Source organism: Lasiosphaeria miniovina (assembly GCF_030549165.1).
Source record: "Lasiosphaeria miniovina strain SMH2392-1A chromosome Unknown B0T26scaffold_3, whole genome shotgun sequence".
In the NCBI taxonomy this organism is placed as follows: domain Eukaryota; kingdom Fungi; phylum Ascomycota; class Sordariomycetes; order Sordariales; family Lasiosphaeriaceae; genus Lasiosphaeria; species Lasiosphaeria miniovina.
In genome coordinates this window covers 2725809-2752631 of record NW_026848222.1, presented here as the reverse complement: position 1 = coordinate 2752631, position 26823 = coordinate 2725809, and the positions used below count along the sequence as shown (strand labels likewise).

The 26823-nt window shown below is 55.0% G+C and overlaps 7 protein-coding genes across 7 annotated transcripts; 5 read left to right on the top strand and 2 right to left on the bottom strand.

Annotated features, from left to right (window-relative positions):
- Nucleotides 1-890: 890 nt before the first annotated feature.
- On the bottom strand, nucleotides 891-1735 carry B0T26DRAFT_739661 (uncharacterized protein; the record flags this gene model as incomplete). The annotated part of the gene is made up of 3 exons (XM_060443741.1): nucleotides 891-1506; nucleotides 1571-1621; nucleotides 1680-1735. The coding sequence occupies 3 exons, from the start codon at nucleotides 1733-1735 to the stop codon at nucleotides 891-893; spliced, it is 723 nt and encodes a 240-aa protein (XP_060298342.1).
- Nucleotides 1736-2744: 1009 nt separating this feature from the next.
- Nucleotides 2745-3251, top strand: B0T26DRAFT_218456 (uncharacterized protein). Its single transcript, XM_060433828.1, has 2 exons — nucleotides 2745-2810; nucleotides 2879-3251. Exon 2 carries the CDS (start codon nucleotides 2915-2917, stop codon nucleotides 3146-3148), a length of 234 nt encoding a protein of 77 aa, XP_060298341.1. The 5' UTR covers nucleotides 2745-2810; nucleotides 2879-2914; the 3' UTR covers nucleotides 3149-3251.
- Nucleotides 3252-4463: 1212 nt separating this feature from the next.
- On the top strand, nucleotides 4464-12810 carry B0T26DRAFT_770944 (uncharacterized protein; the record flags this gene model as incomplete). Its single annotated transcript, XM_060446542.1, has 11 exons — nucleotides 4464-5211; nucleotides 5281-5434; nucleotides 5501-8207; nucleotides 8272-8632; nucleotides 8690-8987; nucleotides 9048-9267; nucleotides 9321-9433; nucleotides 9482-9690; nucleotides 9747-10313; nucleotides 10370-10424; nucleotides 10479-12810. The coding sequence occupies 11 exons, from the start codon at nucleotides 4464-4466 to the stop codon at nucleotides 12808-12810; spliced, it is 7764 nt and encodes a 2587-aa protein (XP_060298340.1).
- A 2776-nt stretch (nucleotides 12811-15586) lies between these two features.
- Nucleotides 15587-17754, top strand: B0T26DRAFT_674123 (uncharacterized protein; the record flags this gene model as incomplete). Its single annotated transcript, XM_060439679.1, has 2 exons — nucleotides 15587-16314; nucleotides 16395-17754. 2 exons carry the CDS (start codon nucleotides 15587-15589, stop codon nucleotides 17752-17754), a joined length of 2088 nt encoding a protein of 695 aa, XP_060298339.1.
- An 893-nt stretch (nucleotides 17755-18647) lies between these two features.
- B0T26DRAFT_749819 (mitotic checkpoint regulator, MAD2B-interacting-domain-containing protein) lies at nucleotides 18648-19865 on the bottom strand (the record flags this gene model as incomplete). The annotated part of the gene is made up of 1 exon (XM_060445154.1): nucleotides 18648-19865. The coding sequence occupies one exon, from the start codon at nucleotides 19863-19865 to the stop codon at nucleotides 18648-18650; it is 1218 nt and encodes a 405-aa protein (XP_060298338.1).
- A 647-nt stretch (nucleotides 19866-20512) lies between these two features.
- B0T26DRAFT_218241 (stress-activated map kinase interacting protein 1-domain-containing protein) lies at nucleotides 20513-23564 on the top strand. The gene is made up of 3 exons (XM_060433827.1): nucleotides 20513-20719; nucleotides 20791-23113; nucleotides 23184-23564. Exons 1-3 carry the CDS (start codon nucleotides 20697-20699, stop codon nucleotides 23301-23303), a joined length of 2466 nt encoding a protein of 821 aa, XP_060298337.1. The 5' UTR covers nucleotides 20513-20696; the 3' UTR covers nucleotides 23304-23564.
- Nucleotides 23565-25015: 1451 nt separating this feature from the next.
- Nucleotides 25016-25563, top strand: B0T26DRAFT_739656 (uncharacterized protein; the record flags this gene model as incomplete). Its single annotated transcript, XM_060443740.1, has 2 exons — nucleotides 25016-25149; nucleotides 25197-25563. The coding sequence occupies 2 exons, from the start codon at nucleotides 25016-25018 to the stop codon at nucleotides 25561-25563; spliced, it is 501 nt and encodes a 166-aa protein (XP_060298336.1).
- Nucleotides 25564-26823: the final 1260 nt, after the last annotated feature.

Below are 26823 nucleotides of genomic sequence, written 5' to 3'. Positions count from 1 at the left end.
GTTTAGAACATGCCATCTTTTTTTGCCGTATATTCAGTATCAATAGCATATAGAAGGTCGCCTGCCTTCCTCTTTTTTTTTTTTGGGGGGTGGGGGGGGGGGGGGGGGGGGGGGGGGGCTGAAAGTGTCTAGTACATAGAAGCAACATGGCTAATGCCTACCTTAAATATCCGCGGACACACTTTAAATTAATATGATAGCACTTCAAAGTTGTTATCTGGCCGTTCTTGTCCTTTGACCCTTTATGTTGTCACTTTGTGGCCCCCTCCCCACAAAGAAAGATGGCAAAATAAAAGTAATAGGCCACGTCAGGGACGAGACAGTTCACCACGGACGAAAACGACGTGTTCTGTCACTGCTGACGACAAGGTGGATATAGAGCCGAATCTGCTATTACGCGCCCTGAACTTTGCCTTGTTTTTTTCATTTCGGTTACAACTCCAGCTGTAGACAATGATGATGCTTGTGAGAAACTCTATCAACGACAGCTGCCGCATATCTACAAGCAAGCAACACCAAACCAAGTCACAACGCTCGACATGTTCACTATTCTCCTTTGCCTAGCTGGCTTGATGTCTCCCGCGCCCCACTCCGTGTTCCTCACTGCTCTCGGCCCCCACGGATGTCACGCTTGGACTGAAGTCGAGGCTCGCCGAGCTGTCCTGGCTTGCGAGTTGATTTTGGGGACATGGCAATGTACCCGGCGCACTCTTGGGCCAGGTAGATAGGGGAGGCTTCCAGACAAGAACATCCCATAATTTGGTGTGATCTTGAGGAATACCCTGAGATTACTTGCGGGTGTCAAGGGGGCTTGCCTAAGGTTTTGTGATTTCCCACTTAAAAGCGCCCAGAGATTTGGGGGCTTGCGTCGCCCGCTCCCAACAAGCTCATCATGAGTATCTCGGCTTCTTGGACCCGACGGCGGTCTGGACGGCATCTATCTTGGTCTCGAGGAAGTGGCCACTATGGGATTCCTCCAGCCATGCAATCTCGACGGGGGACACGTGCTCGCGCACGAAATCGACTAGCCCTTTGGCCTGCGGCGCATCTTCCCGGAGGGCAATACTCGAGACCCGGGGGATCCCGAGCGCAGCCGACAGCCGCTCTTCGCACGACTTGGAGAAGCCGACTAGTCTGATGGCTTTTCCCGCCGGCCGCGACTTTGACGCAAGCGCGGCCATCTGGGGGAAGTGGCAGTGGAAGGCTGACGACTGGCCGGAGCGAGCCACGAAAACAAGGCTGTAGGGGGCTGGTATTTTTTTCGAGGTTGCCGTCTCATCTGGGGCGAGTTCTGCGTCGCCTGCTCGGTCTGTCACGGCCTGCAGGTTTCTTGAGATGGCGGACAGCCCGACGTCGACGTAGGCAGACAACCCTGGAACAGGCGGGGCCGAAGGTGCTGCTGCTGCTGCAGCGACACCCTGTGCTTCGGGCTTCCGTAAACGCTTTCGCTGCCCTTTGGACGGCGTGACGTATGACTTCCGGTGCTCCCCAAGAGGCGCGAGAAGACTATAGTTTGTTCAGTACGGGGCGCGATACAAGGAGTAGACATCAGGCAGGGGGTTGGACATACCGACAAAGAAGCTCTAGAATGGTATCTTGATCTTCCTGGCTGATCTGTGGCCTGTATGATGCAGTGAGTAAATGGTACAGTGTAACGAGTTGGATATTAAAGCGCTTACCACTCAACAGCGGAATAGGGGGTGTCCAGCCGGTGAACAATCTTCTTGCGGTCCATGGCCAAGGTAGAGCTTCCGGAATCCGTGCTCGCTTGGAACAGTAAGTAGTGCAGAAATGGAATCAAGCACGAGGTTATTATTGTCGTTTCCCTTGTCTTGACTTTTGCAAAGAAGATAGGCTAAGGAATGCACCAAGGCAAAATAAGATTGGTTTTGTAGTGTAGCAAAGGCGTAGATGCTTCGCTCGCCCAGTATCTGAAATATTTCCCTTTCCTTCTCTTCTCGTGGTTTATTTCTTGCGAAAGCGAGTTCAAGGACGTGCAGGAATGTGGTTGGCGCGTCTTGACGATCTTGCAGAATTGATGTCAAACTCCTACCTAGTAAGGTATTTAAGGTTCTGGATTGAATGTAAACGGCAGGAGTTGTGGGGTTACTTTACAGCGCTTGCAGAACAAGTACGAACACATATTGGTACGGTCAATACATACGGGAATACCAGGGAAATGCTTGGGTCGCCTGTCCCAAGGCACCGGGCCGACAATCAGAAAGAGGTGTGGGCCGGTAGCCTAGCCGACACGGGGTGCGGATGGATACTCTCGTGAATCACTTGTGGTGGACTTTTAAGTCTTGGCATTTCCAGAGGTACTTGAGATGAGAAAATCAACTCCCACAAACTTGACGTGTCTGCCTGATATGGGTCCGAGAATCCCGAGATCCCAGGCGCGAACCAGTTGAATCTAGCAACAAGGTACGGAGTTTCGCGGACGATCCACCATCGCCTCGTGCCGGCTCCTAGTTGCCAGCCCATGGGTGCGTCGAAGGGAGCGGAAGCTGGCTCGTGAGAGCCGAGGGGTATTCGGGATTGGTATTTTCGTATAGCATATACGTACAGCCCGTATTACTTGGTACAGTACAGTATGGAGATGGAGAAGCGTCTTCGGTGCGCTGCGCCGCGTGTCCCCCCATTCCTCGTTCCTCGTGGTTGATCGTGAACTGCCCGCAGGTGTCTTGGGCTTGAGGCTACGCAGCAACAGTCCAACTGTGTTGCATTAAGAGACAAAGAGCCAGTCTCATGGCACTCCGTAGTGTGTGCGTCCGTGGGCGGAGAACAATCAGGCTGGACTACGACGGCAAGTGCCCTGTCCCGTCTTCTTTGACTTGGCATCGGATGATAGGGCTGCACTAATAAAAGAGACAGGCAGTGTGAACACTGAAGTTTGAGAGATAAAGGCCGGATCATGAGACGTTTATTCTTGCAGTTGCTTGTGCCAAAGCTCTATTGGTTGCCTCTATCTTCATCATTATGGCCAAGGCCAACTTGTCCAACACGTGATTTAGGTAGGCAGTTGGTTACGTATATTAAAAGCGTCTTCGCCCTGGCTAGGTTGATTGTTTTTAAGGTACCTTCTCGCTTTGTGGTCCCGCCCAAATATGAGAACTTAATACGAATCCGCCGCCAAAGGAGGCAGTGAGAACGAGGGAGAATACTAGTAGTATTCCTTGAAAAGGCTTTGCAATAATTTTCAGATGTCTTTTATTGAAATTCATGTGTTGCTGGCTGGTATGTTGTAGAGATGGAAATCTGCAAAGGCTACGGCCGCACTACCTATATCTGTGCAGCACTCTGACCTTGCCTGGGAATTATTGCTGCTGCATCCATAGGTTATAATCTTAAAGTTAACTAACGGGTATTCTGTTATTCAGGAATGACACATCTGGTTCCCACTTTCGGGCCTGTGTATCAAGCGTTTTCTTGAAGCTGTTTCTCCCGCTGGAAGCCATGTACCTACCTTGTCGGTTTTAAAAGTGAGCATCAATTGTGCCCAATGTTTTTTTTGGACACACACCCTCTGCCCCGCACCACCCCGTCCCCCCACCCCCCGCCTCCGCGAGTCCTTGCCCACCTTACCTTCCCTGACCTGCCGCACCTACCATTACCGTCTTCTCATCCACAGCGGTACCCGGGCGTCGACCTCGAATCGCCCCGAACATCCGTACTGCGTACTGTAATAAGAGACGAAGAGGGTTGTTGATCACTCTGCTCAGCCTTGCTGTTTTTCTCCAGCGGCAGCTTTGAAAAGGCTCTGTCTTCCTAGGTACGTGACATCGCGACCATCGAAGCCCTCTCTTCTTTCCGCACCAGCCCGCCTGGCCCGCCTAGCTCGCCTGGCCCGCCTGGCCCGCCTCTGGCAAGACCCCACTGGTCCCATACCTTACCTTCCAGGCCGGGCTCGCTAGGTTGAGCCCGCCTTGTCCGAAGTCAGCGCTACCTGCCACACCACACTCACCACACCTCTCCCAATCGCCTGGAGCTTGCAGCCTGCCTGCTCTCAGGTTCCAGGCTGCTTCCAGGTTGATTCTCAAACCGCAAGGCCCTTGCCCACTTACATCACTTCCCTCTCCCGAGCTCCCGTCAACCTCCCCTCCCCCACTTCAGGAAACCGCGGCGCGGGACCCAGAAAAAAAACCCCCATAAAACTCATCCTTTTTTTGCTAGTGTCAGTTACAGTGCACGGCTCTCTTTGATTGGCAGCCTTGAGGTTGTATCCCTGTCCTTTACCGGAACTTGGTTGTTCCCACACAGGGCAGCTCCCCCAGGTCTCCAAAGCCTACCTAGGTAGTAGCTTCGGCTGCCGCCCGTGCCCCAGTCCATCATCGAGCCTCCCCCACCTCACAAAAACCACACATGCTAAGGGTCAAGAAGCTGTCGCCGAGCTTCCTCGAGCGGAGCTCTCCCGTCCCCGGAGCTAGAGCTGCCTTTCCATTGTCCCCGTTTGCGTAAGCCAGATGGCTCAAGCTTCGACCGCCGACGAGTCGAGAGAACGTGCTGTCTCGTCCGAGCCTTGCTCAACCCGCCCCAACCCATTTGACGACAGTGATATCTCGTCCCGAAAGCGGCGGCGCACCTCGCTGAGCGGCGCCTCTAGAAGCCGGTCCGTCGACACGGTCAATTCTGCTTCTGCCTCGCCTCTCGTCGGTGACTTGGGCCCCGAGGCAAAGAGTGACTCCGCCATGAAGGTTGACACCGACCCCACCACACCCACAACCCCCGAGAACCAGCAACAACCACCCCAGACGCAGCCTCCTCCCTCAGGCCCGCGGTCGAGTCGGGTCACGATTAATGTGCGGACTCCTTCTCGTCCACTCGAGGCCATTCCGTCATCTCCTCCTTCGCCCTCGCTCCACGACCAGACAGTAGCCGCCAACGTCCCCGCCGATGCCGTCCAGATCAGTGTGGAGGAATCCGAGGTCGACATGTCTCGGGAAGATACAGTTGTTAATACTCCGCTGTCGTTGTCTTCGTCATCGTCGGGCGGTGGAAGCCCCCCTATCGAGATCATCTCGGTCCAGCCAGATGACGACGACGGCGAGTTTGGTGACCAGGCTTCGGTGACCATCTTGGACGGCTTCCCACACTCAATGGTGCAGGGCCCCTTGGTGGATTTACCAGACCCCACGGCAGATTTTCCATTCCGCGACATGGCCGAGCCATATTTGGATGTTATAAATAGGTTAACACAGTACCTTTGCACTCGTAGGACCCCCCCTTCCCACTCAAATTATTACTCGGCAGCCCGTATTGCATGTGCTGACAGCTTTTTAGATGAGACGGTCAGTCAAGGGCTGACCGACTGGATCGAGAAGTACTTGGCCTTCGCCAGGACGTCGCCGTTCGAGACGGTGGTGCAGTCGTTCCATGAAAACCGAGAGGTCTGGGTCAACCTTCCCGACATGGTCTTCTTCTTGGTCAACCGCAAGTATGTACCCCGCAGCCCGTGTCGTCGTCCACCGAGTACTGCAGCCGACTCTAACTCTGATTGCAGGTCACCATATCCGCGAGCCAAGGCGCGGCAGGATATATTTGGGTTCTTCAAGGCCTTTGCCGGCTTATCTGCATACTTCATCGAGTTCGATATCAAGTCTTTGATTCAGAGCAAAGCAGCTGATTACCCATCTCTGCCCGACCTTGTCTCGCAGTTCTATGTTCAAGCTCTTAGCAACTTGACCCGAAAGGAAGAGATCACTTTGCAAACGTCACAACTGCAAAATGCCGACGATGATTTCAGCTATCTTGCGGAGGTATCGGAGATTCTGGACACGTTCCATGGCTTCCACAACAACAGCGGCGGCTCGTTTGCTTTCCTCTGGAAGCTGGTCCAGATCGAGTCCGGGCTCGTGCTGCGCTTTCCTAAGCTCACAGACAGCCTGGGATACTTGTGCGCGTTCGCTGCCAACTTCCTCGAATATAACTTCCGCAAGATGCCGCTGTCGAATCAGACGGCGGTCATGGAGAGCACCCGGGGGATCATCGCTCGTGGCTACGCCTTGTACAGCAGCACATCAGCAGCGCTCGCCAATGTCATTGACAAACATGTCAACCATCTCTCTTCCGATGGCGCCTCGAATCTTCTCACTTCGTTGACAGAGATATTCCGAATAAGTCTCAGCACCAACCAAATCGTGCCTATAGACATCATCAAGGAGCATCGCCAGAATCACCCACCAATATCCTTAGAGCACGTGCCAGAGGCCATGGCCTATCACTGGAAGTTCACGACATACAGCAAGCTCATCATGTCGAGTCAGATGCAACTTCGAGTCATGGCAGTCTCGGCCATGTGCACCGATCTCGTCCAGTTCTGGCGCAAGTTTAACGAACCAGCGGATGAGCCGAGTACCGCCTTCTTGCAATATGTTGCCGACTTTCTTCTCCGGACTGGACTGGTTGCATATATTCTTGGGCCCACTTGTCACCCCGAGATAACCATCGAGAGTAGTAATATCGTCGGGTTTCTCTTAGTGTCTGGGACCTATACGAATGCACATACGGATGCCTTGTGGCAGACTGTCACTTCAACCCAAGACCCGCGGGTGTCGGATGCCTTGATCAGGATGACAAGCCGGATCACAAACCTCTACCCGTACGACAGCCTAGTATATCTCGCAGGAAAGTTGAACACGGTCGGCGTGGAGGCTTTTGGCCCAACAATGCGCGAGTTCTGTGAACAGATCTTCAGGCATTTGCATACCAAATCCGGTTTTGACAGGCCAGTTCCAGACCCGGCGCCGTTTGACCTATGCGTACGTTTGATACGGAAGTCGTCTGCATTTGGACCGCAGTCACCAATAGCACACGCCGACATCCAACAGTTCGCTATCCAGAAATTTAAGGAAATTTTGGGCTATGGGCCGGCTACGGAGACCCGGCGGAGGCTCTACTTGGACTGCTTCAACGATATTGCTCAGAGGTCATCCCCTACAATTGGCAGTCTCTGGGTGATGAACCTCCTAGCGCGCCCATATGTGCCGCGCGAGTTGCATGCCTTGACTGCAGAGCATGATTTGACGAGGCTCCTGATTGATGAGCTGGAGGATGCTATTCCCGCAGCGCGAAGCGCGGGTTTTCCGGCTGTTCTCAGCGGCCCCCAGAACACGCCGCGCAAGGAACTTCTCATGTTCATCCTCTATCATGAGTCGCCGACAATCACAAAAGACCTAGGGCCTAGGCTTTGGCATCTACTCGTTGGCCCCGGAGCCGCGTGCCGGGAAGATAGGGACGTTGCATGGCAGCTGTTGAACAATTCTTTGAAACGACACCCGGGCGGGAATCCCTTTACGTCAACATGCTTCTCGGAATACCTGCCGGCTCTTGGCCCAGAATGCTTCTGCCTTGGCACGCTCGAATTTGTCTGTGAAGGAGTCCTTCCTCTTGTCAACGACATTACGAGCATTATCCTCGATGACGATGACCTCGACCAAGCCGGGATCGAGCAACTATGGCGACTGATCCTTACCGCGCCGGAAAACACTATTGAGCAGCAGGCCATTCATACCTTAGTCAATGACGTTTATGTCGACAGCCGATCCATTTTGTCTTTTCCTCACTACCGCGCGCGAAAGGTGCACCTGGCACTCGTCAGTCGATGTCTTCGACAGCTATCTTCGGCGGCTGCAAAGCTGAAGGCCTCTGCCGATGGCGCAACGAGCGGTGACGACGACTCCATGGTCATAGTCGTCACAGATCAACAGCTCCTTGAGCAGGAACTTTTGTTTATCCGCTCGCTTTCTGTCCTCAGAGAGTTCCACCGGATTCACCAAGCCAAGGCACATTTCTCGGCACCAGATTTACGGGCCCTCATCCTCGACCCTCCCAATGAAGTCGAGGGAGATTCTGCAGAGTTGAAGTTCCAGTCATTCGACGGCGACTTGCAGACAGAGGTTAAGCCTCTTGAAATAGGAAAGCGCAATACAGCAGCGTCGCTCTTGGCGAGCCTGCGGGAGGCTACAGGGTTCAATAATTATCGGATCTACTATCGAGGCCGGCCCTTTGCACCTCAAGAGAGCGAGATATGCAAGTCTCTTGAAGATCTTCAGATTCAGAACGGCATCATACTTGTAAAACGGGAGTCTGACACATCAGGCTCCCCGGCTCGTGTACGTCCCGGAGCGTCTCCCGTGGAGGTGGAAATTCTTGGACACTTTGAAGAGTTGTGGGAGTACCTATCGATGGAACAGAAATTATCTCAAGAGGTAAGATTGACACCTATAACCTTTAACTCTTATTGATTGGCGCTGACACGTCATTCACTTGCAGATCTATAGTTTCTTGGTGAAGCTACCGGCTGATGAGAATATTCTGAAAGCCATCGGGAATCCTTCGACATCCTACCAGGAATTCTTTCCCCTTGGCCAAGCGTTCAAGTCTCTGTACGCAGTGCATGCATTGCGCGAATATCTTGGCACTCAACGCCGCAGATTTCCCCCTGGGGATTTTGAAGAGCAAAAAGAGTATGCAGATGGTTGGCCGCAATCTTACTCTGCTTCCCTGATTAGAGCAATGTCTCTTTTGGTTCCTGCGCTCTCCGACCCTGAGGTGATTGCGCAATGTCCGAGACAAGAGCTACAAATGGATGTGAGCTCTGCTTTGGTGGAATGTTTCGTGGCTCTCCTGAAAGGTAAAGCCGACTCTCCGCGAATCTGGGGGTGTGTTGATGCTAACATGCCGCGATTAGATCCTTATCTTCCGACCTCGGCAGCCCCATTTCTCGATGCGCCCCTTTTGGATCGCCTTTTGACCATTCTATTGACAACCCTATCACCTAGCTCTTCGGATAGCGCTACTAAGCACGCGACGCTCTGTCTTCGCAGCATCTTGGAGTCCTGCTGCATCAGCAATACCTTCATGTCGGCATTCTGTGCACATTCCAAAGTTCCTGGCTTATTTGAAGATTTACTCCTTCATGACCAGCGGGCGGCGCTCAGGCAGAACACTGCACTTCTTATCGTGGAGAAAGTTGGCAAACACCTTGTGTAAGTCTCATCCTATTCACCAATGTCTAGTGTCGGGCTGACAATCTGCTTCGTGTTTAGTGAGCCTAATGCAACCACCGATGAGTTTCGGGAATTCTTTTGGCCACTGGTGTCGGGACTCGTTGGCCCGGCTATTGCACATGCAGGCAATTCCACCGAAGTGTTGCACCTTTGCTACCAAATGTTCGAGGCTCTGCGAGATGTCCAATCTCGGATCCTAGATGTCCAAAAACTCCTGGATGATTGGAGCCGGCTGCTTCTTGCGTACACAACATTTGAGGTATGCTGATCCTGAAATGTGGTATCTCTGGCTTTTAACTAAAACCCCGACAGGATCTAACTCAGCCTGACATCGTCGACCACGTTGCAAGTAGCTTGATTCAGCTGCTCCATACCATCGTGTGCAGCTCCGAGCAGACACGGAACTGGAATGCCAAAGCTTCGAGGTTGGTTTCTTCACGCATCATTGGGGTTTCACTGTCTAACTCCTATAGTGGTCTTGCGCGACAAATATTTTGGAAGCACTTGTTTCCGCCTGGGGATGCGGAGGTCAAGTCAGAGCCTATTCGGCCAGTACTTAATCCTCAAAGCAGGATAATGCTGACCCAGATCATGTTTGGCCTCATTGACGGCGACTCGCCCCAGACCATGTGGCTCCTGGAGGATCTCGATGAGCTAGTTCCAGTTTTCCCAGACGAAGAGGGTATTTTACCCTGCCCCCAATGCTTATTGAGGCCGAGCTAATCGCCGCGATTATAGAGTTTTATGGATATGAGCTCCTGCAGCAGTTCGAGAGATCTAAGGCTGTCAGGTCACCATGTGGCTATGTTGGCCTCAAGAACCTATCCAATACTTGCTATCTCAACTCGTTGTTCACGCAGCTCTTCATGAATGTCGACTTCCGCCGGTTTATGCTCAAAGCGGATGTGCGAGACGCCGACTTTTCCCAGGCCCTGCTATTCCAGACGCAGAAGCTGTTTGGTTTCATGCAAGGAAGCATTCGCCGATACGTAACTCCCGACGAGTGCGTCGCGAATATCAAGACGTATGAGGACACACAAATCGACATCCACAACCAGATGGACGTGGACGAATTCTACAACCTGCTTTTCGATCGTTGGGAGGGTCAGCTCTTGACTAGCGAGGAGAAGCATCAATTTCGGTCCTTCTATGGTGGTCAGCTGGTCCAGCAAGTCTCCTCCAAAGAATGCGAGCACATATCCGAGAGACTGGAGCCATTTTCAGCCATCCAATGCGACATCAAAGGCAAGAGTTCTCTGCAAGAGAGTTTACAGGCTTATGTCGATGGCGAGATAATGGAAGGAGGTATGGTCATGCACCCTTTGTGAAAACACTCGTGTTTCGGGTATGCTAACCAGGAGCAGACAACAAATACAAGTGTTCGACTTGCGATCGCCATGTCGACGCAGTCAAGAGGTTTGTTTTTTTGGTATATCTCTGCGGGAACCCAGATAGCTGACCTGAAGTCAGAGCCTGCCTCAAAGATGTGCCAGACAACTTGATATTCCATCTCAAGCGGTTTGACTTTAATCTGCGGACCCTTCAGAGGAGCAAGATCAACGACTATTTCACGTTTCCAGGCAAAGTCGACATGCGGCCATATACCATTGACCATTTAAGCAACCCCGCCGATGAGAAATCTGAAGACATATTCGAGCTCGTCGGTATCCTCGTTCATTCCGGGACTGCCGAATCAGGTCATTACTACTCTTACATCCGAGAGAGGCCATCGCAGAGCGATAGTCAAGTGTGGGTCGAGTTCAATGACGATGTTGTCACCCCCTGGGATCCCGCTATGATAGAGAGTTCGTGCTTTGGCGGCCCTGACTACCGATCCCACTTCGAAAACAATACGGTCTACGACAAAACGTATAGCGCATACATGCTGTTTTACCAGAGATCCTCATCTCTGGCCAAGGCGCAGGAACTGCTCAAGAACCCTGGATCTACTAGCCCGCTGCGCGTCCCGATCTCTCGGAAACTGGACGAGTTCATGTCGGAGGAAAACAATTCTCTGCTTAGAAGGCATTGCCTCTATGATCCCTATCAGATTGAGTTCGTCAAGCTGGCGCTTCATCATATGAATAGCGTCACCCGCCACCGATGTTCCAGGAAGCACGACATGGAAAACCTCGCAATTACAATGGCTTTAAGCCATCTCGACCAGGTTGCCTCGAGAACCAAGGATGCCCCGGACTTCTTCTCGCTGGCGCATACCATCGACATGATGTGTCAGGGCTGCGTCCGCTGCAGTCTCGCCGCCATGGAGTACTTCAGCCGATACACCGAAACCGTGAAGATGCTGGTCCAGAAGAACCCGGATGCCGAAGTCCGCCAAGGGACGGCGAACTTGATGATTCGAATACTGCAAGTGATCAAAGCAGAATTGCCCATACAATACGGCATACCGATCCGCGAGACCGACGGGAATGGCGAGGACGATTTCGAGCCCCAACATACAACCATGAGAGGCGTCATGCTTATCTTCAAGGCCCTTTGGGAAAATTTCCACACCAACCTTCGGTCATGGCCCGAGGTCTTTGATCTCATGTTTTCCTTCGTCAAGCTAGGGCGCCACGAGATTGCAAAGTTCCTCGAACATCATTTCCTGAAACATCTGCTGTACATCATCTATGCAGACCAAAACCTGGATCTTCCTCAACAATTTGCCAGGATGATTACAGCAGTGACGCGGAGAACTCCGTCACGTCCACCCTCGTATGAGCGCATCATTGGGCTCATCGATGTGCTGATCGCGCCGTTGGAGATGGCATATACGGAGAGGGGTGAACCCACGGGCCCCGATGTGCCGGACCAGCGTCTTGATCACAATGAAGATACGGAGGGTCACTACCTATTCACAAGGAACGAAAATAAGATTCTACACACGGATTGGGCCAGGGGTCAATCGAATGTGTTTGTGGACAAACTCATTACCATTAATCAGAACCCGGCGGCTACGGACTCGATTATTACAAACTTGATCAGGCAGAGCAATGTGATGGAAGAAAAGGTGCTCCGTACCCTCAGGAACGGTATTACTGGGCAGATAACGCAGCACAGCAACGCCCCTTTTCTGCACGTGGCAGCCGCGGTTTTCTGTCGCGTGGCGAGCCGAGCTGAGTTGATCAACAGTCTGATTGAGCATGTTTCACAACAATGCATGAGTTTACAAAGCGTGGAGGGCAAATCCTTTCTAGATTTTGAGCGCGATGTGTTCGACTATCCTCGCGAAAACGCCAACCAGTCTCGCGAGGAGGTAATCCTAGCAGGATTAGACAATATTCCGGAGTGGGCCCCTGGTTTACTCGGCTACTTTGATTCTGCCATTGCCGACGAGGTGGAGTCTTTCCTGCAGGAAAAGCTATTCCAGTATGGCCCATCGCCCGTCTGCGGGGACACGGAAGAGGGCAGGCGACGAAGCGCCAAACTTATCGATACGGCCCGGACTCTCGGCATGAGATGCTTAGGATACCTGCGCGATAACTACGTTGCCAGGCGCATTGATGTATCGACACGCATCGTGGCCGGACCGGAGAGGGTGATCAAGGAGTGCAGCAAGTACTTCAACCTGAGGGAGCCAGCAGAGGACGAGGAGGCGCAGGAATTCCTCCTTCTCAGTCGCAGTAAGTTGAGAAGACCGGGGGCGAGCAGTGTGAAGAGTCGGACAATGATGACTAACAGTGAAATAGGTGTCCTCGAGCCGTTACATAGACTCACCGTCGAAGAGCTAGAGGAGGACGGGTCCGGTATGTTTTACAGCGACTCATCGAGCATCGCGTCCAGCGTCACGGCCGGCTGATGACAAGGGTCGTGCAGAATGGGAAAACTCATCGGCATGCTCGGGGCAGATGGACAGTCTGGGAGACATCAGCATGCAAGCAACCGGCGAGCTCCATGAGGGAGACATGCCCTGAGTGTTTTTGGGGAGCGGGGACGCACACGTGCGTGGGAACCTTGGGAATTTGTGGACGGGTGGGGGGGATTTTGATTTTACGTCTTGGTGTTTCTGGCTGGTACTACTGCGTGCGGCTATTGTTACGAAGGGATAAGGTGTTCAACATCGTCGCTGGTATTGCTTACAGGCCAAACAGACCTGGACCTCTTTTTTCTCGTCGCACAAGAAGGCTGCATGAAGGGATGGATCTGGTAGCGACGGCGTCAAGGCGAAAAAAGGGCCGTGATTGGGAATTTGGCCTTCCTGAGTTAGGGGCTGTCTCGGGTCTCCTCTGCATGTGTTTCTTCAAAACAAGGCGGGGTGGCGGATGGTCGGTCGGATACAGGTCTGGTTGGCCCAATGTGTTGTGTTGGCATTGTTAGACTACATCATAGGCGGAATCCCGTAGACAGCCAAGCAGGAAGGCTGCAAGGGTCTTTTCCCACAAGAGATATGAGGTTTTTTCCTTCCCCTCCCCATTTTCTTCTGAGATGCTTGGGGCTTGAGCGATGGATCGGCGGGCAATCCTGAGTGTGCCATGACGGTGAATACGCCTAGTTTACCATTACTAGTATGTTGAACAAGGAAGGATGTATTCAGTAGCGAGATGAGTCTAGGAAGCTATCTGTCTTCGGATCTGGACAAGCAGGGAGGCAGGAAGGAAGACCCTTACGGATAGAGAGCACGAATTGGAGAGGTTCCAACAAGTAAGTGACATATGATACGATAGGGAAGACAAGCAGAGCAGTGTAAGGATTGGCCGGATGTGGCTAGATGCCATTGATGGTGATTGGGCACACCGAACTGGGCACATCTCGCAGCTGACAATCGCCACGATAAATATTAGGTGTCATCCATGCGATCTATAGCGCCCTGTGCTCAGTCTATAGACTCGAGGACGCTGCTGATCTGATGGGCCCGCAACTGGGCCGGCTTCTTGGAGACGGTTGTCACTCATTGGACATTGTGGGGAACTTGGAGGCCGGACCCATCATGGGCAAGACATTTATTTAGCTACCCAAAGGCAAGGTAATTAAGTGTACTAAAGGAGGCAGTAGTTGAGGTGTACGCAGTAGTAGTCTTTAGCGTCTTTGGCTTGGCAGCGGCCAGCATGGAAATGACAAATTGAAAATAATGGAGTTGTGCGGTGCGTGCAAATTAACAACAAAAGGGGGCTTTGGACATTGGATGCATCGGATGCGGGACCCTTTCACCGCTACGAGCGCGCCAGCGGGCATGCCGCCTATTACCTACCACTAGGCTGGCAAGTGATAGTAAATTTGCGCGAAGGATCGCGAAAATAGCCGCCTGCCGCCCGCGCGTGTACCCTGCCCATTTGCCCAAAGTCCAAACCCAAAGGCTCTTTGAGTCTTTTCAGCGGGCAGTAATGGAATAGACAACGACGGGATGGAGCTTTTCCCCGCACTGATGGCCGCCTGAAACCACGACGCCTAGAAAAGTGGTAGAAGACAATCCACAAGAACAGTGGAGCGGAGGGATGGCCCTAGGGAGCGTTTTGTGGGCCTCGAGAACAGACGAACCTTGTAGCTTAGCCCATTGGCTTCCCGCGAAGAGCTAGCCGCCCAACCCCGGCCCTAGAAACCCCGATTTACTAGACCAATTCCTTCGGGCGAACAGCGACCCTTGGTCTTGGCTGGTTAGTGCACGACTTGACAGGTGGGCATGGCGACGTGGGGAATTCTTCTGTAATTCGGGTCCCTCAGCTAACATTACGAAGCGCCCTTCGGCTACCCACCCACTCAGTGGGCTCTGCTTGCCGACGTCCAGGCCCAGGGAAGGGCATTGGCGTTGTGTTATCGCTCATCACCATCACCCATCACTCATCACCCATGGATCACATATCACAATCACGTACTCGCGCACGCACGCACGCACGCCCGCACGCGGGCAGCGCACACGGGCAGCGCACACAACACAGTACAGTATGCACCCATGGAACCAGGGCGAGCCGGGCGGGCTGGCTAGCCAACAACAAGCAGTGTAAGGTCGAGAGCTGAGAGACGAGAGACGAGAGACGAGACGAGAGAGTCCCCCCGGCCCTTGCAACGCGAACATGCTGGGTATTTGAGTCGAACCGTAGCCTGCCGCTGCAGCGACCCAGCCTTGTGGGACGGACGACGAGATGAAACACAGGCACTCACTCACTCTTGGTCGGTTCTGTGATACCCCAACTTGCAGACAGCGACAGCAATAAGAAGGTTCCGCGTTTCATCTCTCGTTTATTTTTGTTGTCTTGATTTCCGACTCTCTGTTTTTTTCGAGTTGCCGCCGCCCAGTCTTTTTTCATCACCTCAACACCCGTGGTTTTGCCTGTTGTGCCGTGCCTGTTGTTGCCATCAACAACATACCTACTGCAAGAGACATGCTATGGTCTGTGGCGGGCCTTCTCTTATAGTCACGAGCCTGTCAAGTCTAAGCTCGTCTTCCTCTCTCGTCCTCCTTAGCGGTGTAGTTGTTGTTATTGGACCAGAGTGTGGAGACCGGTATTCCTTCGGCATCCTGAGCCCATGACTTATCAACCAGTCTTTTGGAGCCTTGCTGAGCCTCTTCTCCTGCTTCCTCGCCGTCGTTCTCGTCTCTGCTTGGCTCGCCATCTCTCTTTCTGGACGGGCACGTCAAGATGGCCATACGCCTCAGCCTGAAGGACCACATCTCTTCGCCTCTCGAGGCCGGCACACCGCTTGTCGATGGCTCCTACCTGCCCGGCCGCCTCAGCGAGGCTCTAGAATATGCCTCCAAGAGGCTGGCGAGGAAGTCAGTGTCGCCCGTCACTCTTATCGCCGTCCGGAGGGATAACCAGCTTCCCACGTCGCCGCTCGCCTCCCCGGCCTCACCTCCAGTGCCGGCACTCGCCTCCGTCTCCAACACTCCAGCACGGCCTAACTTTGCCGTGTCACGGCTCAGCAGCATCAGGCATCTCGTCCGCTCCACCAGCTCGGCATCTCACGCCTCGGATGGCCAGATAAAGGAGAGGATAGTTCATATCCACCACGACCACCACCTCTTCCGCAATGGCACCATCTCGCCCGCCTTCAGTGAGGCTTCCATGGCTTCAGCCTCGACAGCCTCAACTAACTTCACCTCGGACTCGATATTCAGCCACCGGCTCCGCTGGCCCACCAGCCCAAGGCCCCTTAGCAGCATGCCCATGACTCCCGCCACCCCGTTTACAGCCCTGTCGTCCCCAGCAACAGCAACTTCTTTCACGGGCAGTATGGCGTCTGGGGCCCTGCTGCGGCATCCCAATCGGTTTGGGTTCAGGCTCGCCCATGTCGGCCCCCTGACTGCACGTGACGAGAAGATACTGGCCCAGACAATCGACAAGGCCGCGCGCAAGTTCAAGATTGGGTTCGTCTTGCACCTCCATTCCGAAGGACAGGTTGGTGCTACAAGTAGATCGAGGCGGGCATACTGACTTTTCTCAACAGAGCCGACTGGCTTCCACCTGTCGTCTCGCCAGCTGCCTTGGGCCTGTCGACCGACCTTGTACAGCGATCCGTAGTACAGAACGAGAGACTCTACGCCTCTGAGCCCCTGGTCCTTCTCTCACTAGATCACTTGTACACCTTTCGCACGGCCCTCCAGTCATATGCCCGAACGCAAGCGTCGTCCCGCCTGGAAGATGCGGTGGACGAGCTCCGGCGCTTGATCTTGGCCAACGGCCGCCAGAGGCTGCGGAAGAGCGACCTCTTGGCGGCATACCGGTGGATGGAGCCGGTCAGCGACGCAGCCCTCTCCGACGTGTGCCGCATGTACAGCCGTGCATACGGCGGACTCGAGCAAGAGAGCGGGCTTGAAAACGACGTCGATGCCGTTGCTCCTGCTACTCGTGCTAGCATCAGAACTAGCGAACAGCTGCCCCCGCATCCCGAGCCAGCCAGCAGAGACGAGGTGCACGACGACACACCGATCCCGTCCCCGGACACTCCCCAGATGGCCTGCGTCGCGACCCCTTTGTTTGAGACCTGGGCCCCCGAGGAGAAGGAGATTTCGGTCAAGTGCCTGGATGTAACCGCTGAAGACTTGGAGCTGGATGCCATTGAGGCCTGGTACCGAAACGTCCAGATCAATGTCAACACCACCGACACCGACAGCGCCACCGACATCGACATATCGAGCTCGCACAGCGTTTCGCGCAGTAGCTCCCTGGCCCGATCCGTCGTGGTCGAGATTGCTCCGCCAATGAGCATCGAAAACGCCCAGCTGGAGGCTCTTCGGCGCGCAACTCCCAAGCTTGCAGCCGCACCGCCGGGGAGGAACATTTCCCTCAAGTTGCAGACAAAATTCGACAAACCAGTGCCGAAACGCCACGCCGCCCCGCTTTCCCCTTTACGGCGTGAGATGAAAGCACTCATGGGAAGGCCCGAGCAGAAGCCGCCGCCGCCGCAGCAGCAGCAGCAGCAGCAGCAGCATCAGCACATCATGCTGGCGCCAGGAACCAGCAGCAGCCCCAGCATCGCCGTGATTTCCGCCGCTGCCGACGACTACAACGGCGGCGACCGGACGGCGCGGCCCTCGAGCGCCGCGACGGCGGCGTCGCACTGGAGCTTCTCCATCGACGGCATCCTCAGCGGGTCGACCCCCATCTCCACGCCCCTCTCCAGCCGGTTCTACGACGCCTCGCCCACCAGCGCGGCCACCACCACCCACCTCCGCGTCGGGCCTATAACCCCAAATTGTTACGACGACATCTCGCCCATCACCCGCGGCGAGTGGGGCATGCTGATGGGCGGCGAGTGGAACAACGGCAAGCGGGCGCCTGTCGAGACGTGCTTGCAGCGGGGGTGAATGAGCCATCCCTTTTTTTTTTTGGGGTTGTCTCTCGCTCGCCCCTAGCTTTTTGTTATTTTATCAGCTTGTTCGCCCGTACATATTTACCGCTTTTAATCACACCCAAAGTTGAACGGGGAAAGGAGATAAAAAAACGCTGTCAATATATATATATATATGTCATTATTGACGGACAGACACACTTTTTGTTTTCTGGTATCACGTTCCCGGGGCAATGTGAGTGAGGATGAGAGAAAAGGGGGTGAGTGAGTGGGAGGGACAGAGAGAACAGAGAGCCTCAAGGCCGCAACCAAGATACGTACGTAGCAACCATTGTTATTATCACACCACACCACCGGATGCCTTCATATTATCTGTTTATTTCATTTTTTTATTGGTGAGCATCACGCCTTGTGTAGGTACTTCCCTTCCAAGTCTAACCCGTTCATCGATCATCATCGATGGGGTACAGACTTAGATACGAAGTAACCTAGGTAGATATGTAGGTAAGCGTGGCAGGGAACTGACTCGGTTATAACTTCTTACAAAACTCGGACCTGAGACATGACACCAAAGACGCCGGTGCTGTGATATACTTACTACTATGGGCAGGCAGTCAGTCTGCTCATCTTGTTTGCTGCCCCTTTCCTCCTGCTGAATGCTTTCTTCCGTCCATCACTGCCCGCGGACTATTATCGATCAGAGCAGGGCAGGATATTATCGTTGATCATCAAACTCTTTCTGACAGAGGCTTCATTCCGCAACTGCCGCCGTCGCCTGCTTGCTCTCCCCTAGGTGTATGAGAGACTGACTGCATTGCCCTGTCTTCATGCGACGAGCATGCCGTAACCCCACACGCACACTCTCATACTCATACATGTTCACTTTAGTGATAAAACAGAAAGAAAAAATCACTTCCATCCGTACCGGCTGGCCGCGTCTTGGCGGTTGTTGCGGCCCTGGGCGAAGCTGTCTTGCAGCGCCGTCTGGTTGTTCTGCGCCATGTTGACCATCTGGCGCAGGCTGTGCTTGCCGGGCGCGATGGCGCGCACGGGGTTGTACACCTGCTGCTCGCCCGACGCGCGCAGCGCCTCGTTGTTCTCGTACTCCTGCTCCATGTTGAAGTTGATGACGCGCGCGTTGGCTCCGCTGCCACTGTTGTTGTTACCCATGTTACCGCCGCGTCCAAACAGCTCCCGCCGCACATGCGCCGACAGCTCGAGGCCGTCGGCAATCGAGCTGAGTGATTGTGGCTGTTGCTGGGTGGGCGCGAGTGTTGCAGCTTGTTGCTGCTGCTGTCCGTAGTGAGAGGAGTCGTCGTATTCGTATGCGCCGCCCAGCGATGACGCCTCCTCGGCCTCGTGGCTGTCTGCGTCTTGGCCAAACATGGGCTCGTAGGACGCGCCGCCGTCTGACAGAGCGCTAGCGCCAGCAGCAGAGTGGGACGGGGCGCTGCTCTCACCTGCCTCTTCTTCCTCTTCGCCCATAGAAAAGAGCGATACTTTCTTCTTCTGCGGCTGCTCTTCGGGTGCCTTTGCCGCAGCCTTGTTCTCGTTTGAAGTCCCCGAAGCGCCGGGCTTGACTGCGGCAGGAACCTTTTTCTTGACTGGCTTCCGCGACACGGACAGCGGCTTGAACATGAGCGGTTTGCCGACAAACTTGATTTCCGACTCGGGCTTTTGGCCTTCGGGGATCGACGGTCCTGCTGGGCCTTTCCTCGGTCCGGAGGAAGCTGCTTGGTCGTAGTCCTCGCCTCCGCGGGAGAATGCAGGTTCCGCGCCCGTCTTCAGGTTCACTCCAGGCCGCAGCGTGCTGCCGCCAGTCTTCGTCGCTAGGGCCTTTGTTGCAGCCGCAGCTGCCTTTGGCGGTGGCAAGAACGAACCGAAACTGCTGAAGCGGCTGCTACCGCCGGCTGCCGTCTTGGCCCGCTTGGCTGGGGGCTCTGGGGCGTCCTCGCTGGTACTGCCGGCAGCGGTCGGGAGCTGGACCATGATCTTGCCCTTGTCGATGAGCTTTTGAAATGACTTTTTCGATGTCGCCGTCGTCGCGGCAGCCGGTTTGGCGTCCTTGGGCTGCTGCGCAACTTCAGAGTCGGACTCGTCCGAGTCGGAGTAGTCGACGAGAGCCATCTTTTTCACGGTGCGCGGTTACGTTCTTTCCGTGATTAGCGTCGTCGGCGAACGATGTTGCGAGGTTGTCACCCCCAGAAAACTGCAGGTGAACGTCTTGTTATTGTAGAGCCCCACGGTCAGGCCTGCCTAAAATAAAGTGGGGAGTGCATGTACCCCACCAAGATTACCGATCTGCGTGCTGTGTATGGATGTATCGAAACATTCACAGAATACGTATAAGACCCTAGGCTTCAGAATAACCTCTCAATTTAGGGTCATGAAAAAGATACAAATATGTGTATGGCAAGCCTGATGGCCGCGAATGGGGTTTTTCATCAACACCGGGGCGGACACCTACTTTGCCTTGTGTGCTGTCCTTCCATACATGAATACACAGTACGAATACTTACAGAGAACATTCGGCGCCGCAGAGCTGCATCCCCGCAAATGCGGCTGCTGCTAGTGCAGGGCATGCTTTAACAAGCAGGCGTCCCCCCGTCCTTCTGTTCGACGGCTCAGAACCGCGCCTGTCTTCCACCTGTTGTCGAGACGGAAAAGTGCCATTTGCTCTCGCTGTTTTCCCTGACATAGTTACATAGTACACCCTTCGATGTTGACAGCCCAATTGCCTTTGCAAAGGCCTTCCCCTCGCGCCGTCATGTGATGCCAGCTGCAGGTGGTTCAAGTCTATAACTACCAACAGTACGGTATCTCTCAAGGGCGGAAGCACAACTACCAGGAACGACCCATTGGGGACAGCGATCACGACTGCACCTGCGACTGTGTTTGGCAGCCGCAGATACAAACAACTACGCGCAATTTCCGTACCAAGCGGCAGAGGCATTGGCCATGTCTATGATCCAGGTCGAGGAGTATGTGGCTCGGATTCATCCCTTGCTGGTTGTTGGAAGGCCGCTGACTTCGATATTCCATCTTCATCTAGTCTGGTCCTCTACCAACTGCGCACCAGTTACCTCAACGATGTGGCCGACGGCGTCGGGGAGCGCCTCTTCACCCTGAACGAGAGCTTCCTCAATGCCCCCCCCTTCAAGTCGGCCGGCTGGCGCCCCAACCCGGCGCTCATCAAGCGGACCCATTCGCCCCCAATCCCCACTGCCGTCGCATCCGAATACTTCCAAGCCCCGCGAGTAGCTGGCCTATCGCTTGAAGATGAGGGTGATGAGGGGGGGTTATTTGGTGGTGGCGGAGCATCCGACACGGTCGGCCCCGGCATGGCCACTAAGCGGCGGAGGCGCCGAGAGCAGATGGAAGACGATGACAGTAGCGACCTGAGCGACGAGAGTGATGACGAGCCGGACCAGCGCGCCGCCCAGCAGATAAAATTTGCAAAGATGCCCCTGCGCAATCGATCCGGCTCCTCACCACTTCAGTCGTCCACCCTTCGCCAGACCACCACCCTCTCGTCGCCCAAGCCTGCCCCCAGACGGGGCTCCCAATCCGCCCTCGAGACGGTCAAGGAGCGGGCACGCCGCGACACCGTGACCAGCAGCGAAATGTCCTCGGAGAACGAATTCGATGCGTCGGGCTTTCACAAGCAGAGGGAAGCGGCTCGTGCGGCCGGCCGCGGTGGTCCCAAGGTGCCCCCCAAGCCGACCATTGCCGAGCCGACCATGGGCATCAGGCGTCACGAGAGCGATCTTCTCCCCGAAGAGGAGGAAGATGACGACGAAGACGAGGACTCGGACGGTTCCGACATGTCCTCGGCGTTCCTCGAGAGCCTTGGGTCTGCCTCCATCTTGGACACTGTCAAGCACGCCATGAACACGTCGCCCCGAGACCAAGTAGTAGGCACGCCACCTCGGGAATTTACAAGGAGGTTGACCATCCGCAAGTCCGCGATACCTGCCCCGTTGCAGGTATCCATGGGCGATCTGCCGCCTCCGCGCCCGATGAGCACCATCAGGCCCCTCAGCATGCTCCAACCCAAAAGCCTGCTCTCTGCGGCCTTGAAGGCAAAGAAGACGAAGCCGGCCCTTCCATTTGACAGCTTTGCCTCGCTTTCGGGCCAGGGCGATCCAAGCCCCATCATGCTCCGCATTTACTCGCCCTTTTCCAAAAACCCTTCCAAGCCCTTCGAAGTACTCATTCGCCGGACCGTACACCAGGGTGAAGGTGGAGACAGGTCAGTGACGGTGGCTGATTTGATCGGCCTCAGTCTCTGGCGGTACAACGAGGAGAAGCTGGAGCCTACACTCCCTAGCGACAAGCTCAACGTCAATTGGTGGACGCTGCGGATGGTGGAAGAAGATGGCGAGGTGGACGACGACTTCCCGCCGCTGGACCGCAGGAAGCAGCTCACTTCGTTCACGACGGCAAACAACAAAGCCGGGCGGTCGCGTTCAAACTCCAAAGTCTACGACATTTTTGCCTTGGTACAGGCCTCCGAGTCGGAGTTTGCCGAGAACCAGCGCATGACGCCGCAGTTTGAGCAAGAGGCAGTGGCCGAGGAGCCCGATGACAAGGATCTGACACCTCGGAACACGCCACGGCCAGACGCCGTCTTGCAGCAGCAGCTTCTCGCACAGCCCCGTGAGAACCCGCTCCTCAACACGACGTACCGCGCGGACACGTCCATGTTTGCCGACATGCCGCAGCCAGCGCAACCTGCGTCGTCGCAGAACACGGCCCGCGGGGAAAAGAAGCTCCTGCGCATTCACATTCACTCAGCCGACGTTGCACCGGGGCAAATGATCACGCTCGATGTGACGACAGGAACGTGGCTGGCCGAGGTCCTCGACACGGCGTGTCGGAAGAGGCAGCTGGACAAGGCGAACCACGTGCTAAAAGTACCAAACTCGGGGACGGTGGTGCTACTGGACCGCACCGTTGCCTCGCTCGGAAATGTGACGGACCTAGACCTCTACAGGCGCCGGTTTGCCACGGACGGGCCACTGACCATGACGGGCTCACCGAGCAGCTCGTCGCCCAGACCGCTCCTCTTTGCGGACAACGCGAGTTGGAGCAAGTCAAAAAGGGCCAAGATCATGGGGACTCACCCACTAGCCAAGGAGGCACTAAAGCAAGACGAGCTCGGCGTCGGCTCCAACTATAAGAAATACACGGTCTGGCGGAAGCAGCCAATGCGGCTGCTGTCGGAGAAGCTCTTCGCCATTGACGGCGAGTACATCCACATCATGCCAGCGTCGGGTGGGAAGATGGTCGAGAGCGACGGGAAGACGACGTCGGTCCACTTCAGCAACGTCGTTGGGTGCAAGGTCTCGCGCAAGCACCCCACCAACTTCAAGGTACGTGATGATACAAGGCGCCTAACAAGAAGACGGATCGTGGCGAGTCGCTAACTAGGGGTGAAACCAGCTCGTCGTCTACAAGGCTACTGAAAGCAAGCGCTACGACTTTGTCACCAACAGTTTGGAATACGCGGCCGAGATTGTGCAACAGCTCAAAAAGGGTATCTCGCCGTACCGCGACATTTAACGAGGAAGCAGAAACGGATAAACAATTGACGGACAGCTGTATGTGCATTTCAATCGACATGCACATTTGGTTTTCAGGGGGTCGAACTTGAGAGGTTCGGACGCCACGCCCCCCGATGTGTGCGTCGGGTCAAGGGCAAGTTGAGCACAGCGACGGATGTACCTTAGCTCCCATTTATCTCTCTAAGCAGACTTCTGTTCCGGAGGGCAGCGATGGCCTACACCTCCCCGGGGGGTCGAACGCTTGGTCCGACAATCAGTCCGCCACGTGACTTTTGGTGGCTTTTTGGGATCCAATACTCCGTAGGCTTGCCACGCTGGAAACGACGCGGCTAGTCAGAGTTGCGGTGACATCATGGAGCAAGTGCCGGGGCCCACCGAATTGAGGTGGATTGTCTTGGCTTTCCCGTGGCTTGGCTCTACTATGGTGTTACTAAGTAGCTCTGGCTTTGGCTCTGGCTCAGGCCCTGGTTTTGGTTTTGGTTCTGGATACACCTACGGTCGGCTACGGCTATGGATACCGCTACATAGCCACCTCCGTCTTGACTTTTCCATCACGCAATGGAATCTTGTTCCTCGAGAGGGGTCGGAATAGAGTTGGACCCATGCTCGGCCGTGGTTCGTACTGGTGTGGCTTCAGCGGCTTTTGGGACTGGCATGCAGGGTCTGCAGGAGTCGGCAGGGATTCGCCCTGGGATTGCAGAGCTAATGACACGCACCCGTGCAGTAGCTTTGGGCTAATGGAACAAGAGGGGGGTCTTGTATCCCTTCTTGCGTCACGCCGGGCTGCCGGGAGGATCGCGGGCTCATCCAAGTACGTACTGTGCTGTGCTGTGCTGTGCTGTGCTTTCCCGTACATGTACACAAGCCCGTAGCCATGGGACGACACATGTTTGGATCCGCCACCGACCCGTCCACCGCCTTCGTTCGGCCAAGTCAAGTCAACACTTGGCTACGAGCAGACAATGGCCAGGGAACAGCCATGGCCAGAAGCTCCGGATGGTCCCCCTCTCCCCCCCCGCGCCAAATGAGGCCGGTAGCAGAGTCAAGAACCGACGGCTTCAACGCAACCATGACATCGCTCTCGAGGCCGCCCACCAGCGGGCGCCTCCACAAGGCGCCTCCTCGGCTACAGCTGCTCTGTGGCCCCTCCAGCGTCTCTGGGCAACACCCCTAGAACCCCCAACACCGACCCGGTTAGGTTATTTTGAGATCAGGACTATCTTAGCGCGGCGTGCGCAGGCCGGAACGGACGACGGCTCTCCGGTCCGGCTCTCACCTGGTGCGCCACCTTGGTATATCACAGCCCACTACGAACCACCGTGATTACCTTCACCTTGCAGGGTGGGTCACCGTCGAGCTTACATCGGGGAACCCGCAGGCAACCTAGCTGCCCTGCGTTCCACGGTGTGGCTGATCTGCTTTTGGTCTGAACTCTATGACGGCAGCTTTGGCGCCTGCCCTGCTCTGCTTTACCCTACCCTGCCCTTGTTTCTCGGACGGCACTGTGCTGAGGTAGGGAACAGCCCGCCGAGACATGTATATAAACCATCTTCTCCCCGTTTACTGTCCGATTGCATACAACATCCTCTGACGAACAACTGCACAAGCCAACAAACACCATCATTCTCCAGTGTTCCACCCCCGTCGGTCCTTCTCCCATTACCTCTCTCTCGCTTCCATCGACCAAGTCTTTCATAACCCAAATCCAAAATGCGTTGCGCTGCCATCATCGTCAGCTTTGCCGCTGCCTTGGCTTCGGTATGTAGCACTGTTGACCTAGCATCGGCACAATTACTGACGGGGACATTGCACAGGCCCAAACCACAACTGTCGCCGCCACCGACGTTACCACAACCACCAACGGCATTATCCCCACCTCGGGCTTGTCGAGCCTGTCGTCGTCGCTTAGCTCGCTGCTCTCCAGCAGCAGCTCCGTGGCGTCGCACTCGAGCTCGGTGCTGTCGTCCATCACGTCAGACGCCAGCTCGCAGATCAGGTCCGTCACCAGCGAGGCCAGCGACCGCCTGTCGTCGTACTCTTCGGTGCTCGCCACGGCCACGGGCTCGGCCCGCGACTCGCTGACCTCGGAGATCGCCTCGTACACGAGCTCCGTCGGTTCGGCCGTCAGCTCCGCCAGCAACGCCGCCAGCTCCACGGCCGCCACCGCCACCAGCCCCAACGCCGCCGCCCCCATGAAGACGGGTGCCATGGCTGTCGGCGCCCTGTTCGGCGGCGCCGCCATGCTGGCCAACTTTTAAATCGACTGGAGGGACAATGGCGGGGGATAGCTACGGGGCGCGTTGCTGATTAATGGGGTGTGAACTGTTGGAGATGGTACGATGTTTACTTGTATGATTTCTTTGGGATTTACTGGCACTGTGGGTTATCGTCGTCGTCTTGTGCTATAAGATTTGTTCAGTGAGCAATCAACATGTTCATTTCATAGAAAACTGTTTGCCAAGGACTGTCTTTCGTCACCTATTTTGCCCCTCGGCCAGATACACTTCTCTCCCCCCCGCGTTCTAACTTTGCGGAGTGTTACTTAACACCGTCATGGGAAAAGTCGAATACGTACCTTTTCACTCGTGATCAATAACCCACCGCACCCAGCCTAGGGTTTCTCAGTACCCGTCAAACCTCCAAATTAAGCCCTACGACCAGCAAGATCCCTTCCATCGTCCCCCAGTGAATAATAAGTCGAAACGGAATATTCCATTTTGCTACCTGCCTCCCTACACATACCAGGCCTTAACTACATGCCAGGCCTTAACTACATACCAGGCCTTAACTACTAACTGAGGACCCTTGTGCGATTGCGGCTTCATCAGTTAACTTGTCTTGTCCCCACGCTCCCTCCCTCTTCTGTTCCATAATAAATAACGGATCCTGGCCTGTGCCGTTCGACGCTGCACTGACGTCAACGACTTTTGGGAGATGTGGAGACAACGAAACGAGAAGATGGGACGGACAGATGGACAAGTGTGGGAACAGTGTTACGCAGCTTTTACCTGTCTCCGTCTATGTATGTAGCATGTTCCATGTATGCACGCATGCATGGCGAATTCGCAGGTTTCTATGCAGATGCAGATGCAGATGCACCAAGGGTAGAAGGCTAAGCAAGCAAGCAAATAAAAGCAAGACCTCTACCGTGGGAAAAAAACAAGTAAACACTGAACTAAACCCCTCTATTGAAAAAGGTTTCACATTGTCTGCCATCCCCCTCCCCCCGCCTCCGCCTCCGCTTCCGCCACCGCCCTTCAGTACAGTATACGTAGTGTAGCGGTCTTGTTTCCATTTTGGTGGTTCCCTATGACAGGGTAAAAACCGGGTTCCGTTCCCCGTTTCCGCCTTCGTCATTGTTGTTGCCGTCCTGGTCGTGTGTTGCTTTCCTGTGCGTGTAACGCCAACCGCAAACGACATGGAACCTCAAAACCGGCTGCTGACACTAGCCAAAGCATAGAACGCCAGTATATTTACCTATCTATCCGTTTGTCTGCCTCTGTTACGTAGGTACCCGC